The 19662-nt window shown below is 38.2% G+C and overlaps 1 protein-coding gene across 3 annotated transcripts in view; it reads left to right on the forward strand.

Annotated features, from left to right (window-relative positions):
* The window catches only part of LOC135734568 (integrin alpha-X), a 182581-nt gene that overhangs the window by 47903 nt on the left and 115016 nt on the right, over nt 1-19662 (forward strand). For all 3 annotated transcript variants that reach the window (XM_065253402.2, XM_065253403.2, XM_065253404.2), the window contains one exon: nt 3280-3430. In XM_065253402.2, coding sequence (XP_065109474.1) covers nt 3280-3430 — 151 coding nt within the window. The remainder of the gene's footprint in view (nt 1-3279; nt 3431-19662) is intronic.

Consider the following 19662-nt stretch of genomic DNA (forward strand, 5'->3'; position numbering starts at 1 on the left):
TCAGGCATCCAATCAGTCTCTCAGGATCCTTACATAGGTATTAAGCCACGCCCCTAGCAACCACTTTTGAGCACCCTAGCAACATAAAATTCAAACAGTTATATCTCGGCATCCGAACATCGTAGAGACACGGGGGTTGGACCGTTTGACTTGTGACTCAGAGTGTAATCACTATGGGATGCCAAATTTTTCTCTAGCAACCAAATACAGTACCCTAGCAACAGAGTAAACAAAGCCTTATATCTCAGCATCAGAACATCGTAGAGACACGGGGGTTGGACCGTTTGACTCGTGACTCAGTGTGTAATCACTATGGGATGCCAAATTTTTCCCTAGCAACCAAATAAAGTACCCTAGCAACAGAGTAAACTAAGCCTTTATCTCTGCATCAGAACATCATAGAGACACGGGGGTTGAACCGTTTGACTCGTGACTCAGAGTGTAATCACTGTGGGATGCCAAATTTTTCCCTAGCAACCAAATACAGTACCCTAGCAACAGAGTAAACAAAGCCTTATATCTCCGCATCAGAACACTGTAGAGACACGGGGGTTGGACCGTTTGACTCGTGACTCAGAGTGTAATCACTATGGGATGCCAATTTTATCCCTAGCAACCAAATACAGTACCCTAGCAACAGAGTAAACAAAGCCTTATATCTCCGCATCAGAACATCGTAGAGACACGGGGGTTGGACCGTTTGACTCGTGACTCAGTGTGTAATCACTATGGGGTGCCAATTTTCTCCCTAGCAACCAAATCCAGTACCCTAGCAACCGAATAAACAAAGCCTTATATCTCCGAATCAGAACATCGTGGAGACACAGAATTTGGACCGTTTGACTTGTGACTCGGAGTGTAATTAATTGTGGATGCCAATTTTCTCCCTAGCAACCAAATCCAGTACCCTAGCAACCAAATAAACAAAGCCTTATATCTCTGCATCAGAACATCGTAGAGACAGTTGGACCGTTTTACTTTTGGGTTGGAGTATAATCATATATTGTCCCGAGAATTTTGCCACGGCAAGCACCACTTCACATTTTCTTCAGGAAATGTACCTATCTAGTTATTCTTCTTCTTCTTCTGAGACTAAAATTTCTGCGGCTAACTCGTCCGACAGCTTTCAAGCTACATCCACGAAATTTTCCACTGACATTCTGACTCGCCTAAAGAAGTGTGCTATATCTTTTTGATGGGATCCGACTTACAGAATTCCTAAAACGGGACATAAAACTTCGGAAAAGTCCCATTTACTTAACTTTGCGACAAACTTTGACAGGTCATAGCTGCAAGCGAGAAATTTGTAGAAACTTGTGGGTTACCACTTTTCAAGAGGCTGGCAGGCACTGTAAGAATATAAATCACATTGGGGTGTAAGTTTCACCCCTCGGGTGTAAGAGGCCCCCAAAATTCCCCATTGACTTATAACAGGGCAGGAAACATGCCCATATAAGGGAATAAAAACGTTCCAGATGGAATATCTTCGCTTTACAGTGTCATAGAGACATGGGGGTGGACTCATTTTACTCAGGCATCCAATCAGTCTCTCAGGATCGTCCCATAGCTATTAAGCCACGCCCCTAGCAACCATTTTTGGGCACCCTAGCAACATCTCCCATAGACTGCCATTATTAAATGCCCAGATAGATATCTTTGCAGCACAGTGTCTCAGAGACATGGGGGTGGGCTCATTTTACTCAGGCATCCAATCAGTCTCTTAGGATACTTATTGAGGTATTAAGCCACGCCCCTAGCAACCATATATGAGCACCCTAGCAACATAATAATCAAAGCCTTATGTCTCTGGATTTGAACATCATAGAGACATGGGGGTTGGGTATTTTGGTCATGTTAGCTTCATGCTAGCTTCATGCTAAGTCAAAATAGCTTCATGCTAGTTTTATGCTAGCTTTATGCTAATTTCATAATAAATCTTGCTTACTTCATGCTAATTCATGTTAGCATCATGCTAACTTCACGCTAATTCATGTTATCATCATGCTAGCTTCATGCTATTTCATGTTAGCATCATGCTAGCTTCATGCTAATCATGCTAACATCATGCTAATCATGCTAGCATCATGCTAACTTCATGCTAATTCATGCTAACATCATGCTAGCTTCATGATAATCATGCTAACATCATGCTTGCTTCATGTAAATTCATGCTAACATCATGCTAGCTTAATGTTAATCATGCTAGCTTCATGCGAGCTTCATGCTAATCATGCTAGCATCATGCTAGCTTCATGCTAATTCATGTTAGCTTCTTGCTAATTCATGTTAACGTCATGCTAGCTTCATGCTAATTCATGTTAGCATCATGTTAGCTTCATGCTAATTCATGTAAGCATCATGCTAGTTCATGTTAGCATCATGCTAGCTTCATGCTAATTCATGTTAACATCATGCTAGCTTCATGCTAATTCATGTTAGCATCATGCTAATTCATATTAGCTTCATTCTCGTTTCATGTTAGCATTATGCTAGCTTCATGCTAATTCATGTTAGCTTCATGAAAATTCTTGTTAGCATCATGATAGCTTCATGCTACTTTATGTTAGCATAATGCTTACTCATGCTAATTCATGTTAACATCATGTTAGCATCATGCCAACTTCATGGTAATTCATGTTAACATCATGCTAACTTAGTGCTAAATCATGTTAACATGCTAACTTTTTGTTAAATCATGTTTATGGAAAGTCAGACTACTAAACTAAACTTGTTTTAAGTTTCTCTCAAACTGTTTTAAACTTTTAGGCCAGGCTTTGTCAAGCCAACATAAAGTTTGTCTTCAAACTTTTCTATCTAGTCATATACTGTCCCCTGAAATTTGCCACGGCAAGCACCACTTCACATTTTCTTCAGGAAATGTACCTATCTAGTTACTTATAATATTTATATAAATATTGTTTCACCTTTTCTACAAAAAATTGTAAACTCATATTCTTTTTCGCTATGATTTTCCAGACAGGGGTTATCCTTAACTAGGACTAGGCCTTAGTTTAATTATGAAATATAACTAGTTTAGTTACATGCCTTACTAAAAAACATTACTTTTGTGCATTTTGAAGCAAATGGCCCTGATGTATTTTAAGATATATCAGTGCAAGTTCTTCTTAGTTTGGACAGCTCTTACATTTATTTTAGTCTAGGATTAGTCTAATCCCTGTCCGGGAAACCTCCCCTAGATGTTTAAATCTTCATAATATAATATAAACTAATCATCCTTTTCTTTAACTATCTTTTACTGTCCATTCTTCAAATGTACAGGACAGACCTGTTTACAGAAACTGCAGGGGCAAGACCATCAGCAAAAAAAATCTTGGTAGTTATTACTGATGGACAGTCACATGACCGACGTGATCTTCCAGTTGCATCTTCACAGGCACAGAAAAAGAACATCACACGCATTGCGATCGGGGTAGGAGTTTTTCTACTGTACCATGGCATTCATTTATTTCTTACATATTTCACTTCAGTGCTTTAAATATTTTAGAATTTCCAGTGTTATTTATCCAGTGAACCACAGATTTCAACGATTTCCCTGTATTTTTTTAGATTAAGTTATTGGCAGCACGGCTGCAAGCAAGTTACTGGTTTTTGATTGCATCGTGATGCATTTACAGTTCGCATAGCAAAACTGTACAACTGAAAACAGTGTTGTACTGTGCTTTTACAGCATTTTATTTTATTACACTATTTTGTACTGTATTATCTATATTTTATACCTTTAATTTACATTACAAATTATATATTATACATTTATTAAATATATTATTGATATTGTTTTTCAATAATATTATACATAAAACACATATTATCATATATTAAAAATATATATGTCACGTTCTAACGGTGATGAAGATGAGAAGTTGAGGATACAAATAACATAAATACTTTACTGAGGTTTAAACATACAACAAGGCATACACAATTCCAACTGGCGTTTTAGCGCACTTCAGGAAGAGAAACTGATGTGTGTATTTCAATGCTCTATTCGCCAAGTTTATTTGAATTGGCCACACTATGAGACAATTGTGCAACTTTTTCTAGAGTTTATACGTCAAGTGTTCTGATCTTCGAAGGGAATAGGGATGATTATTTTCTATTGAAATACACCCTTTATCTTTTTGTGAGCAGCAGCCGCGTAGGCTTTAACCAATCATTGAACAGATTATTAACAACCAATCATAGAACATTTTACTGACCTTAAAGTGTTTAAAAGATTGCGGTAAATGTTTTGGAAGTGTGTTTAATTCACACATAAAAAATCTTACACAGAAATATAATTAAGAAATCAATAACGCAAAGGTGATGGCGCTTTAGGCAAATCATTAAAAAAAATACACAAAAGAATTTTCGTTGTGTTTTATTGATCCATCTTGATGTGTGGCGCAAGAACACTATTACACATGCGCAATGTTTCAGACGTATGGCAGTGTAAATTCATGAATCGCATATGGGTCACAATAGAAAGAACGTGTAAACGCACAGTAAAAAAAAATCAGATATAGGCAACAAATCAGAATTGAACATCAAGATTTGCAGTGTAAATGAGCCCTATAACACTGAACAACAAAGAATCAATAAAACATATGAAACATAGAAATATAATGAATAAATGAATAAAATATAGAAATATAATAATGAATAAATAAATGAATAAAAATGTAATGATAAAAATGAAAATAATAAAATTGATAATAATAAAATAATATTAAATAATCAAATAAACAATTATATGGATAACTAATGATTATAAAATGATTATGTAAATAAATGATTAGGAATAACTTAAAAAAACACAATAATAAAAACTTTCTGCATGTGAGGATCTAAGGTAGGATCCTTCACTTCCCCCTCTTAATCATATAAGAAAAAATTAAATGATTATCGCAAGCAAACTTTCATAATCTTTATCAAAACACATCTTTAAAAAGCTTGGATGGCCAGTCCTTACTTTTCCTTTCTTCATGCTCTTAAAAGAAAAGGTATTTTCTGTCATTCCACATACCAGCGTCGGTTGAGGGAGTGTGTCTTATACTGGATAATGACCTTGATGGGCCTGTGACGGTCAAGTGTCTAATAAGACAAATCAACACTTTTATGGCAATGTACAAGAGCAAGATGACAAACACTCCTAAAACTGCGACTACCAAAGGGGCTTTTAAGTGATTCCCCAAGTGATCCTAATATTGATGTAAACCACATGTCCCAGACAAATGACAAAAGACCATGGTTTTTATTTAGTTTAGCTGTTCGTTCGTGCAAAACTTTAGCCAGATTATGAACCACTTTCCCAGAATCTCCCGGAATGTATAGGCAACATTCGGGCCACAATTACTTTACATGTGCCCCCCCTGAGAAGCCAACAGCATGTCAAGTGCCATTCGATTCTGCAAAACAACTTTTCTAATTGATTTACTTTGTCCGAAATTTTAGCAATAGAAATGAGAGTGGCGTTTGCTGTAGCCTCAAATGCTTCATACAATGCTTGTACTTCGTTTTGTAAATCAGTTACTCCTAGGGTTGAAACGGTATACCGGTATGACGGTATACCATGATATTAACTTTCACGATTATCATACCATAAACATTTGCTTATACACGGTTTTGGGAAAAAAATAATAAAGCAGATCTCACCTGCACTACTGCACACACGCAACTTAATTCGGCTTGACTGCTAGACTCCTCCACTCGTTTTATGTACAGCAGAGAAAATGTCAGAGCCAGAGACTACAAATTCTAACCTCTATCCCCCAGCAGAAAAAAAGTTAAAATCTACGGTATGGAAATACTGTGGGTATCCAAAAAACAAATGCAGGGTTGTTCTTTAAGATGGATATCCAGTTTGCAAGAAATGTGGACGAAGAGTGGCTGCAAAAGGAGACACTAAAGCCCATTTAAGTGATTACAGATCAATTTAAGTTGATTATACTTGATTATAGTTGATATATAATAAAAACTACACTCACTCACTATTTCACTCACTATATGACGATGTGAACAAATGAATATATCCAGAGCAGCTCTGAGATAATTTAATGAGTATTTCATGATTTTATTTAAAAAAAAAAATAGTAATAAATTAAGAATCAAAGTAAATTTTTTTCAAAAGTGTTTTTTTCCCCCAAAAAGTTTGACATAATAAACCATATGTTCAACCCAAACCCCCTATCGTTTTTTTATTCATTTAAGGGTCATTGTTGCTAATGATTATAATAAGTGTTTAATACCGCCAAACCGTGAAACCGCGATATGTTTCTGAGACGATTATCATACTGTGGAAATCTCATACCGTTACAGCCCTAGTTACTCATAAGAATGGAATAAATCTTCCTAACCATTTCTCAGTATCAGAAATCGAATGTTTAGTATGTCTCATGATTAAGTGCTGTTTTACATAATCCTCTGACAATACTCGCATCACTGATAAAAGGTACAAATAACAGTTTACCGCTCAGCTTTAGGAAGTAATGGATAAGCTTTGTTACCACAAACGAAGTGTGTATTATTAGGAGCAATTAGTGTTTCATTTGTCATTATTAGCTTTGTCACATCTGAAAAACTGGAAACGCATTTCTAGTTTGTAATGTATACCCCGTTTCCTTCAATACCAGAAAGAATTCCCTTCAAATTTTACATTGGGAGCAAATCGATGGTTTGATTCAGTACTGTTGTACGCAGGCAAATACCAGGAATTACTTGGATAAGATAATGTTTTATAGTGGCAAACACTGCTTGTGAATAGCAGGCTGCTTTCCCATGAATAATCGACAACCTTAACCCTCGTGTGGTGTTCATGTTTCTGTTACTTAGACAATGTTTGTGGGTCTAGTGGACCCAATGCATTATTTGTATCTTAAAACAATGCAGTCATACAAATTTATGTATAATTGTTTACAGATGTTTACTTTAGCCTTATTGCAGTAAAATAAACAGAATATATGGTTAATATTTGTCATTTACCACTAGTAGAGGACTATTTATAGATTCAAGTGCTATTCGTTTTTGTGATAATATGAAATAAGAGAAGAAAATTCTATTCTCCCCCAGATATTGGGGAAAAACATGTTTATCTTAAATAAGTATTTATCACTTTTTCATCTCAAATACGTTTTTCATCACTTTGATGTTTAATTCTTTGAACTAAGTTTGAAATTGTACACATTTGTGTCAGTTTACACAGCACAATCCCCATCTGGAAAGATGCCGTATCAGAACATATCATCCACATTGAACACATAACCTGTTCATGCCAGCCTACACAACACATAAGAAGCAAATTTTTACCATGTAGCTGTGTTGCATATGCATTTCTTGTTTTTTAGAGACATATACTGTGTGTTCCTCTCCATCTTATGTCCACACACACTGCAGTAAAATGTGTTGCTATTGGCTACAACCTAAAATGATAAAAATGCTTGGATATAATTTTTACTTTGTCTATTTCTACTTCTCTATTTACTTTCTCTCTCTCTCCGCACTCATACGCACACACACACACACACGTGCGTGCGCACACCATAGGTTTTGTGGTAAACCCATGGTTTTACAAATGGTAATCAATACACCAATTTACCATGATTACTACACTTTTACTATTATACAGCCATGGTTATTTTTTGTAAGGGAGATAATGGTAAAATGTAGAATGGTTCCTGTTAGACAGAAGGTAAAGTGTTTGGGACAGTGGGGGCAGACAAGTGTTCATGCTTGATATATAACATGTTGTATCCTTGCACTGCTACAGCAAGTGCAGAAGGACAAAACTCTGACATGCATCCATCACATAATGTACAGACATATATACAAACACACTCATGCACTCACATCAGTCCCAGATAGAAGAAAAACAGAGTAAAGTTACATAGCACATTCATTTTTTACACTCTTATAAACCCCCGGGTCCAGTGGACCCGAACACTACATATGTAATATAAATGTGTAGGGGGGGTGTACAGTGTACAGTCATTATAAAGCTGTTTATTTCTATGTTCTTTATAGAAAATGAGCCAAGGCCAATGAATCTGAGGTTGAAACAATAATTAATTGCATAATTTTTCTTTTAGTAAACATTAAAAACGGGTCCCACAGACCCGAACACCACACAAGGGTTAAAAAACACATCTGTAAGGATTTGACATTATCAGTGGTTCAATAATCATACATTTGGTCAACTTCACCTTGTAATTTGGTAAAATTAGAATCCCCCCAAAATCATCATGAAAATATACTCCACCCCTAAATGCCTATGCTATGGCCATTTCCAATTTCAGCCATTTTTAGCATCTTTGTCTCAGCAATATGGCATCGTAAGCTTAACAAATTGTCTGGTAAGGTTGCAACTTTGATACCAAAACACTCAGAGTGTTTAAAGATGGAATAGAGGTGTTGATTATCAAATCAATTAGAATTTTATCAAATGTTACCCATGTTGCTTTGTTCAATGATGGAGATTAAATCAGACAGCGATAATGGACGTACATATAGATATAGATGTTTGAAGAAAAGATTGAGATACCCAACAATTTGAAATATTAAGCATCTTAGCGTATGTATGAGCTAGAGTTACTGCAGAATAAAGATTACTGTGATGTTCTAACCATGAATGGAATAATGGATCTGAATTGTGAATCAGAATATGAGGATGATGACAAACACAAAACAGGTGAGGGAACATGGAGGATGATAGGACAGGCGAGGGAGAGTCTAGTTAGTTAGAAAACTTTAGTTAGAAAACTTTAATGTCCCCGAAGGGCAATTTGTTGTACAGTACAGGCATGACAACACAAATCCACAACCAAACATTTAAACAGACATCTACAGGGCTATTTATCCAACCCATCAATAAATAAGTACAATAAAAAAAAAAAAGTATATTGCACAGGGTCATATATAAATAAAATAAGCATTAAAAAATTCATCGTACAGCCCCCTACACCTTATTTAATTGGGTTATTGCCATAGGAATAAATGAGTGTTTTGCTCGGTTAGTTCTAACATTGGGGTATCTATATCTGCGACCGGAAGGAAGCAGCTTAAATTCCACGAAAAGTGGATGGGATATGTCCATGCTCACCTTATCTGCCTTCTGTACCAATCTAGTTAGATATAGTTGGTACAGATCTACCTGTTGCTTACCTATAATTTTTCCACATGCTTTAACAATCCTCCCCAATTTGTTCCTATGTGTAATTTTAGAATGTCCATACCAACATACAATACAATACGATAGAATACTCTCGATAAAAGACTTATAAAATAGAGTCAAAATTATTTTATCAACATTAAAATAATTAAGTTTCCTAAGAAAATATAACCGTTGTTGGCCCTTTTTAAAAACTGCATCGGCACACTGATCCCAAGATAATTTATGGTCAATAATGAGACCGAGATATTTGTACTCCGTCACTATCTCGATCTCCTCTCCTTTTATCAGAGTCGGAGTGGGTGAAGGAGCCTCACGTCTAAAATCAAAAACCAGTTCTTTTGTCTTATACGTATTTAACTCTAACTGAGAGGCTTCACACCAGTCGACAAATTCCTGCAACACTGGACCATGTTCAGTTTCATCTCGCTCCAATAAACTAATAACAGCTGTATCGTCAGCAAATTTAATTATATGACGTCCTGGATAACTACTGCGACAACAGTCCGTGTACAGTATATAAAGCAGTGGTGACAAAACACTGCCTTGTGGTGTCCCAATTGAGGTAACACGGGCCCCAGATAATACATTTCCCACCCTTACTCTGTGTAGCCGCCCACACAGGAAATCCAGAATCCAATTAATTAATGCTGGGTTTAGCTGGAAATTGTCTTTAAGTCTGTTTGCTAAAATGTGTGGGTGAATAGTATTGAATGCTGATGAGAAGTCTGCAAATAAAATGCGAGCATGCGCTTTACACCCCTCCAGGTGGGTATACAGATTATGTAAAAGCACTGCGATGGCATCGTCTGTCCCCCTCCCAAGTCTATAGGCAAATTGTAAAGGGTCAAGGGCACTTCCACAGTAATTTATGATGTGTGTTTTAATGATCCGCTCCAGTGATTTAACTAATAAAGAAGTAAGAGCGATAGGCCTGTAATCCTTGAATGAAGATGGATGAGAGACTTTGGGAAGGGGTGTCACGACAGCTGTTTTCCAAAGCAGTGGCACCACCTGAGTGTTCAATGAGCGCTGAAAGAGGGAACAAAAAATTCCACTTAATTGGACCGCACAGTGCTTTAGCACTCTACCTCCAATATTATCCGGCCCTGGGCTCTTCCGCACGTTAGTCCTTTCGAACACTCGCTGGACCATCTCCTCCGTAATAATCAAGGTGCCCTCCATCCCAGCATCATTGTTAGTGTGTTGCCAAACAGAGACATTATCACTGTAATTTACTTCAAAACGGGTAAAATATTCATTAAAATTATTGGCCAGAACACAAGGTGTTGTTTCCTCCATAAAATTTTGTTTGTTGTTCCCTGTTTTAAAGGGGGCATTGGCCATTAACTTGATACCAGTCCATGCATCCCTCGGATTTCCCATGGCCAGAGTATGCTGTACCTTATCCTTATACTGATGCCTGGCCTTATAGATCTCTTTGTTGACCTTTCTTTGAATGTCTTTTCTGTTCTGTAAGCTTCCTGAAGCAAAGACTCTTTGTTTCTCATTTAGTAAGTCTTTCAGTTCTTTCATCACCCACGGTTTATTATTTGGGTACACCTTAATGGTTTTTGTAGGAATGACCGCACTCACACAAAAGTCTATATAGCCCGAGATAGCTTCTGTCTGTTCGTGCAGGTCAACTGATGAGTCCTCAAAAATGGTCCAGGATGTGCATTCCAGACAGCCTTTCAGTGTTTCTATACTATCCTCATCCCACACCTGGATCTGCTTTTCCACAGGCTTAACCCTTTTCAAGACCTGTTTATAGATGGGTCTTAAAAGGACTGTATTGTGATCTGAGCCCCCCAAGGGTGCCCTAGCACTAGACGAGTATGCCTTTGGGATGGAGCCATAACATAAGTCAATAATTTTGTTTTTCCTTGTAGGACAAGTGACATACTGCGAATAAGTAGTTAGAGTTTTCTTAAGGGTGCAGTTATTAAAATCACCCATTATAAACTTTGGCGCGTCTGGTGAAATTTCATCAAATTCTTGGGTGATATTAAAAATAATGTCTGCTGCCTTATTTGTGTCTGCTCTTGGATGTATATAGACAACAGTCAGAAATATTTGTGGAAATTCACGTGGAAGATAGGAAGGTCGCATAGAAACTGATAAAAGTTCAATATCAGAAGTGCAGACTTTTCTTCTTACCACAGTTGTTTTGCACCATCTGTCGTTTATCATGACGCACACTCCCCCTCCATGTTCTTTGCCTGTAGCCTTACTGCATCGATCCAGTCGTACGATACTAAATCCGTCTGGGCAAACTTCGGAATCTAGCACTGTCTTATTGAGCCAAGTCTCAGTGAGGGCTAAAACACAGGCTTCCCTATATTCATGCAAGTAACGAGTGTTTGCTCGCAACTCGTCTGCTTTCCTTTTTATCGATTGAACATTGGAGAGAATAATAGTTGGAAGTGGGACCTTTGTTTTCCTGTCCCTTAGTCTTTGGCGCACTCCTCCCCTCTTCCCTCGTTTTCTCTTGTATTCCTTGCCATTAGCGGTTCTTTTTATCTCCGTAGGTATATTTGCTTCTGTATGATTCCAGTCGCCTGCGTAAGCGCTCAATTGTAGGAGAAACTCTCTGTTGTAGCGTACGTGCGATTCCGCGTTGCTAGCCGGCTCACTTGCTACGCTAATAACAAACAGAATCAGCCCGGCTACTAAAGCTAGCTCCCATACACGACTCATAGTGACTTAAAGTAACAGTCCATACAGTCCAGGATCTAATAACGGTTTGTACCGAAACTGATCGCACAAACAATCGCAAAAACCAAACAAACAGAAGACGAGACAGAGAGCCTGTTCTGCTAGTCGCCACTGTGCAGCGCCATCATGTCCATCTTCCTGAGTCTGGAGGGAGATGAAAGAAGGAAATGGGGAAACAGGCAGGAAAGCAGACAGGAATTGCAAGAGTACTCCTCCTGAAAGGCACGTCCTCATGCTTAAATATAAGCAGAGGGGAAGGGGTGGGCATCCTGGAAGCTGACACAGAGCAGATGGACAGGACCTGACAGGACACTTTTAGGATGGAGTGCTCCCCACTGGAGTCAGGGAGGTACAGCCCACACTGGGAGCTATGGAGAACAGATGGCTTGTGTGGCCGTTACACAGGAGAATGGAGCATAGGGGATACTGAGGTCCACTGTGGCCATTACACTGGACTATAGGAGAAACGGATAGTGGCATGGCTATTAATGCCGCAGCAGTGACATGGAGATTGCAGTACTGTAGAGACAGATGACTACCGTGTTCATGAAGGGATAGCCCCCCGAAAGTTTTCTTAGGAGAGACTCCAGAGGTGTGTGCTGTCCAACCACATTGAAATGCCAGAGCCATTAAGGTTGGTACCACAACCTCTGAGGCCAATACAGAAACTGGATTAGGCACAGAGGTAAGAGCCAGCACTGGGCTGAGCTCAGGAGAGAGAACATGCGACTTGCAGGGTTCAGGACTTTAATCCCAAATCGAAAAACGATTTGTGATTAAAATAGCAACAAACGTAAATTTCTGAATTGAATTAAAATCATGAACAAACTCAGTTTTTATTTTTTTTAAATAAATGACAATAACTAACAGTTAAATAGTACAACTAAATGATTTTATTTTGTATGAATATGCACCATTTATTTTACTTTTTGGTAACTTGTTAAAGTTGACCAGCCGCCCTATGTTGACCAGCCGCCCTATTGACCAGCCGCCACTGAGTGTGCACCTCACAGAAATCAAGAGAGGGAGCGTGCACCTCGCAGAGTTCAGGAAGGACAGCAAATCTGAGGCTGAGTTGGGCAAGGAGAGCGGGTTTGTGGCTAAGTTGGGGAAGGAGAGCGGGTTCCTGGCTAAGTTGGGGAAGGAGAGTGGGTTTGTGGTTGAGTTCGGGAAGAAGAGCAGGCTTGTGGTTGAGTTCGGGAAGGAGAGTGAGCTTGTGGCTGTGCTCAGGAAGATGAATGGATTCAGGAGCGTACTCTGCGGCGAACTCTGGAGTGTACTCTGTGGCGAACTCTGGAGTGTACTCTGCGGCGAACTCTGAAGTGTAATCTGCTGCGATTTCTCGAATGGATTCTGAATCTGAGAGTACTGAAGGGACCAGCGAGAGGATTAGAGCTGGTGTAGTAATGAGTTCTGTGGTTAGGATGGCATTGGGGCTGACGACAGCTGGGGCCAGGGGGACTGGGGATTGGAGTTTGAAATGGAGTCTGCATTGTCATTAGCCTCAGACACTGTGAGGGGTGAGCCACACATGAGCGTAATTTCTACTGGGGGGGCATGTCCCCCCACTTTTCAAAATTCTGATTGTGTCCCCCCACTTTCAAAGTCGTTTGTTTTGATTTAGATTTTTTTAGCACGTTGTCTTCATCAAGGAAGAACAGAACCGAGCAAAACAAGGAGGGTCTGCCTGTGTTGAAGGTGCGCCATAAGGGGCGGATGCATAGGACAATTCGAATGGCCCATAAACTTTTGAATTCCCCAACCATTGACTGTGCCGCATGCACAACCCCCTTATCTGGGCCCTCTCTCCCTTGCTGTGCCCCGTCTTTAGTTTTTAGCGTGGTCACGGACTCGCAGAGTAAGATGTGAACTTCAGAAGAGAAAGGTGTGTGTATTTACTAGGGATGTTACGGTATCAAAAAATCACTGTACGGTAGTATTTCGGTATGATGCCCACGGTACGGCAATTATTGAAACATTTACAGGAAGTAAAAAACAAATGAAGACTTTGTCGCTCCACTTGTAGAGAGGCATCAGAGTGGCACGCATGGGATTATGGGAATTGTACTTCCCGCGTCCCTCCACTTGCTCCACTTGGCCAGAAAAAAACTGTATAAGATAATTAACATAAACTAAAAATTTTCTCAGTTACACACCCAAATGTTTTGTAACACAATATGCCAAAGGAAGTATTTTAATGCAGTCGAGAATAGAGTTGATTGTGATGAGACAGAAACGCAATGAATGCTAAACTATTCCAGTAATGTATATTAAAATTTCTCACCTTTCAAGTTGCAACAGCTTTAAGGGGCCATGAATTTGTTGATTTTATTGTTTTATACTGTTTTATACTGTCTGAGGTCTACTTATGATGTTCGCATGGTTTTTACATTCAAAACCATCAAAGCAATAAGTAATAGGCTATTTTGTGGCTCTCTGGAGAAATGGTTCATTTGAAGGGGCGGGGGCGCATTGAAGATCTGGACGTAAACGCCCACTGCTATGATTGGACAGCTTCATTCCGTGTCATTACATGTGTATAAATAGCAGCCAAACACAAATATGTTTGAGCCACAAAAGATTCTGGGTGCTAAAGATGATACACATAAATGACAATACGTATAGTAAAGTAGAAACAAAACTTTAAACTTGACGTGACTAAATTACCGTATACAACACAGTTAGCGTGCATCAGAATCTAAACCGTGGCTGATAAGTCCTTATCAATAACTTTGTATATTTCTATTGTGCACGTGAGGTTGCTCTTACATACACATAACGTTACATATCACAGTTATATGATAAAAAAGCTTTGTTGAGTTTTGGACCTTTCAAATGCAACCTGTCTAAATTACCATATACAACACAGTAAGCGGGCATCAGAATCTAATTTGCGGCTGGTAAGTCCTTCCTTATCAATAACTTTGTATTTTCTACCTTTATATTACAGTTGTATTGTTAAGTGTTGCACCTTTATTAATCGTTTAATGTGTTTAGTAAATTAAAACAGTCAAACACGTGTTTAGACACATATGTTACAACAGGACATCTCTTACAAAGCAATAGTGAAACGCAGTAACGTTATCTTAAACAAAGTAAAATTTTTACTTACTGTGTATACTGCTGTGTCATTCCTGTCAGATCAATATTAGTGGTGCTTTTAATCACAGTCTCTCTGCAAATCCAGCATCGACTTGCTTCTTTACAAATAAATCCGTGGTACACAAAGTAAACAAACACTCCCCAGACGAGCTGGAACTTCTTCAAAAACAAACTTTAACCACGCATTCCTAATGTTATGTTCCGAGCCTCCGAGTTAAGGTATACAGTGTCTGTGTTGTTCCCAGACGGTTCTTCCACAACCAAAGACCTTGTTTCCATGTTTACTCATAACAAATCATCCGTGTCAATATAAAAGTCTCTAAGGAAAAATGTATTTGAAAGAAATTTTGGTTACATTTGGCAATCTTTAAAGACATGTTTACTGATTGTAGAGACACTAAATGGTTTGCTTTCCCCCTGGCCCACATGTGTGGCACATGAAGCTGTGGGCGGGCTACAAAAGTGGTCATTGTATTTGGGTTTGGGGAGGTGTTTCAATTCTACTCAGACAACATATTGTGGCACATTCCTGAACCAACCGTTTTCTTGGCTTGGTGCCAAAAACTGTTATTTCATTAAAGAGGATGTTTTCAGTTTTTAAAACTTGCAGGATGTTCATTTAAGTATGATGACCTCTTATATAACAAATTATTAAGTTAAAATGTATTGTTTGATTTACCGCTCTTTTAAGAAATCAATGGAAATTTATTCTGTAATCTGCTTTAGTTGTAATCTTCATTGTAGAATCTCGTTGATAAAAACAGTCTGAAGAATTATTTAAGAGTTTTGCTGTTTTCTCAAGTTCACCGTTTCAAAGAATACAATTTGTGAAACATGTTATTCAACTTATGAATAATGATAATAATAATAATAATAATAATAATACAAGCTTATTTAATAAGTCTTATTTAATACAGAAGGTAAATTTCTAGAAAAGAGGTATTGTTGTTGCTGTTTGTCGTTTTTTAAATGTTAAAATTTTATTGATGTGTGTAAGTATACAGTATGTCACTTAGAGTCTGCCTGTGAAAACAAGACTAAAGTCTCAAATCTTATTGTGAGCATCACAGTTTGATTTCAAGCATTAATTTCACTACACTCTAAAAATGGCTTGGTTATTTTTGACCCAAAATGGGTAAATATTAGACAGAACACATGCTGGGTTAAAAATTGACCCAATGCTGGGTTATTTTAACCCAACTGATGGGTTATTATACCCCATGGATGCATAATAGTCAGCTGAAAATGTTGTTTGACCCTAAAAAAATTCTAACAAAAGGTTTCTCTGTGGTTTACAGTAGTATCAGATGTACTTAAAAACATACTTAAAGTTTGCCAAAGTTTGACTCCAAGAAAGGCTCGATTTTCAAAATGGCGGCCCGTCTAGTTCTTAAAATCACCATTACTCCATTGTATTCCCCCTAAACCAGGAATACTGGTGCCGGATACATGTTTTGGTCATGTAACATTTTAATAAGCATATTTGAATAATAGATGAGCGATTACAAGTACAATTATATATAAAAGAAATTGGTTATAAGCATATTTATGCGAAAAACAGGTACAAGGAATTGCATATTTCTCCTTTGCCATATTGTTTTGCCTAGTGTTGGTGGTTTCTGTAGTTCATAACCATTCTTTTGATTCCAATAAAAAATTAATTCATTAGAACTGTGTGGTACTGTAAAATCAGTCAAAAGAGGGCTGCCATGTTAAGGCTCAGTACCATTAATCCCTTTTATTTATTTATTTTTAAAATTTTAGAATGTGTTTTTTTACCTTTTTTAATTCTTTTCTTATTTATATATATCTTTTTTATTTTCTTTAGTTGTTTCCTCTTATTCTGGTTTATTTTGTATACTTTTTTGCACTGTGATTCTCACAATTTCCAACTTGACATGGTCCACAAGTAGTCCATATGCCCTGGAAATGCACTGTTGTGTTCGGCAGACAGTTGTGCAATTACAGTGGATCATCTGCAGGAGGCTTTCTGGAGCAGCAGTATTTCCATTGCATAGACCCCACAGGTTGGGTCGTGCAAGGTTACTTTACTTTGGCTTGGTTAGCTTTTAAGTTTAGTACCACTTCAGAGTGGGTTTGGTTGTGCTGGCTGGGAGTACATTGCAGTAGTCCAGTCTGGACAGGACAAGAGCCTGGGACTAGAACTTGTGTAGCATGCTCAGATAGAAAAGGTCTAATTTTACTAATGTTGTAGAGAATAAATCTACAAGAGCGGGCGGTGCTGGCAACATGCTCTGTGAAACTAAACTGACCATCCCTGACCAAACCCAGGTTTCTGGCTGTCCTGAAAGGCGTAATGGTCAAAGAACCAAGTTGAATGAAAAGATTGTGATGAATCTTATGGTCAGATTATATGACAAGCAGCTTTTTCTTTGCGAAGTTCAGCTGGAGATGATAATCCTTCATCCAGATTGGCATAGCAGAGGTAGGAAAAGCCATGTTTCTCGAATGATAGAACCCAGGAATGTCATGTCAATGTCATAGAAAAGAGCAGTGGTCCAAGCACTGAGCCTTGAGGTACCCCGGTATTGAGACGTTGGGATTCAGACACGTTACCTCTACAGGATACTCTAAATGACCTCCCTGAGAGGTAAGACCTGAACCATAGTAGCGCCGTGCCAGAGACAACCATAGCTTTGAGGGTCAACAGGAGGATGTTGGGATTGACAATGTCAACAGTGGCAGATAGATCCGTAGGGTCAGTACAGATTATTTGCCCTTTTCTGCATTAGAGCTTCCATGACTGAGAGCAGGACAGTTTCAGTGTAGTGACCGCTCTTGATACCAGACTGGTTGCTGTCTAGGAGGTTATTTTGTGGGAAGAAGGAGGAGAGTTGGTCTAAAACCACACGGTCAAGTCAGGTAGTCAGGTGGTTATAAACAAAGATTGTGGAAACACTTTTTAAAGTTATATTTTTTGGCCTTTTATTTAAACAGTGATAAAGGAGAGGACAGGAAATTACAGGGAGGAGACAGGGTAAGGGATCGGCAAATGACCACAAGCCAAGAATCGAGCTTGGGTCGCTGCCCACTACACCATCAGCTTCTACGGTAAAACTAATCTTGCATTTAACGATGATGCTGGTAATGACGATTCTCTCAGACCAATCAGTTATCTACAGTGCTTTCACATCATGTTTAGCATCAGCTCAGCTGGCTTGAAACCTCAACTGAGGTTGTACTAAAAAAAGTATTGTTTACTACGTACTGTACCCAGTAAAAGCCCCCAAAAGTGAGCCGAAAAGCTTCATCCTGGTTGTCCACCAGTTTCCATCCCCAAATCTGGGTGGGGGTGTGTGGTTTAAGTAGTCAAGGATGTATTTTGTTTGAACAAAATGGAATACACTGTGCTGCCAAAAACATTTCATTGAGGCAAGCAATATGTCAGTATTCTCTTCCACCATCTTCTTAATTGCTAACAATTGTGAATTTAGTTTTGTTAGGTTTAGTATAAGGCCACTTTTACACTCAAAATATCTATAGAGGATGCATTACATGTAATGTAATACCTTATACAAATTGAAATGAATAACCATTTTAGAGGGCTCACACACAGGCCTCTGTTCGGGCTAATTCAGAGTTGTTTATGATCAAAGTTACACAACTCAACTCAAATTTAAGGTATTTTTTGGTCCAATACATCTTACATTGAATGTTAAGTCTGTGTTTTAGCAAGAAAGGGTATGTGTCAAAAAACATATATTGAGCAGGAGTTACATGGCATAGGCTACATCGTTTACATCTCTGGTTCACCCCAAACAAGGATAAAACCTTACAGTAATCTCACATAATTCCAATGGATTCATAGACCCATAAATCATTGGGTTAGACAACAAGATTACTTGGCTAGCTCAAATAATGAAGGAGTTGGGATATTTTAAGGGCTTCCTGCCTGTCTTGGACGCCATCTTGAAAATTACACCCTAATAACATACTAAAAGTTTACCAAAGTTTGACCACTAGGGTCAAACTTTGGTAAACTTTTAGTATGTTATTAGGGACACCTAATACTACAAAAAACAGCTGAGAAACCTTTTTTTGTTAGAATTTTTTTCATACTGTACATATGTAGCCGCCTATAACATCAAACCAATATTGGGTCATTTTTACCAAGCACAGGGTCATTTTGAACCCAGCATGTGTTCTGTCCAGTATTTCTCCATTATGGGTCAAAAATAACCTAGCCATTTTTAGAGTGTATGATTTCAATCATTGACATGACATTACTCGTCAATATTTAAGATATCAAGTTTATATTTTCACAGAATGTTCTTTACATTATGAAGGGTGATTTTATGTAGAAAACAGTAAACCTTACAAATAAACCTTATACATAGTTTAGTAGCATATTCTTCTTGGCATAATTTATCATTATAGTTAACTTAATTATTTCCTGTATTTTGTGTCACCATCAGGGCTGGCGATTGCTATAGGCGGACTAGCTGTTGCCTAGGATGACAAATGTGTTGGGGGCGCAGGCACGCTATGGTGTCATGGGGGGGAGGGAAGTTCAGTTACATTAGGCAAGTGCTCAGCTGCTGGCGCACTAAAATAATCTAAAATAATTTTACTTCGCTACATTCGTTGGTGTTTCTACACTACTGTCAAAATGTAATAATTAATTAACTGCCACACCAGGAAAAAGGCATTTGAAAAAAAAA

The sequence above is a fragment of the Paramisgurnus dabryanus genome, chromosome 1, assembly GCF_030506205.2.
Source record: "Paramisgurnus dabryanus chromosome 1, PD_genome_1.1, whole genome shotgun sequence".
Taxonomy (NCBI): Eukaryota; Metazoa; Chordata; class Actinopteri; order Cypriniformes; family Cobitidae; genus Paramisgurnus; species Paramisgurnus dabryanus.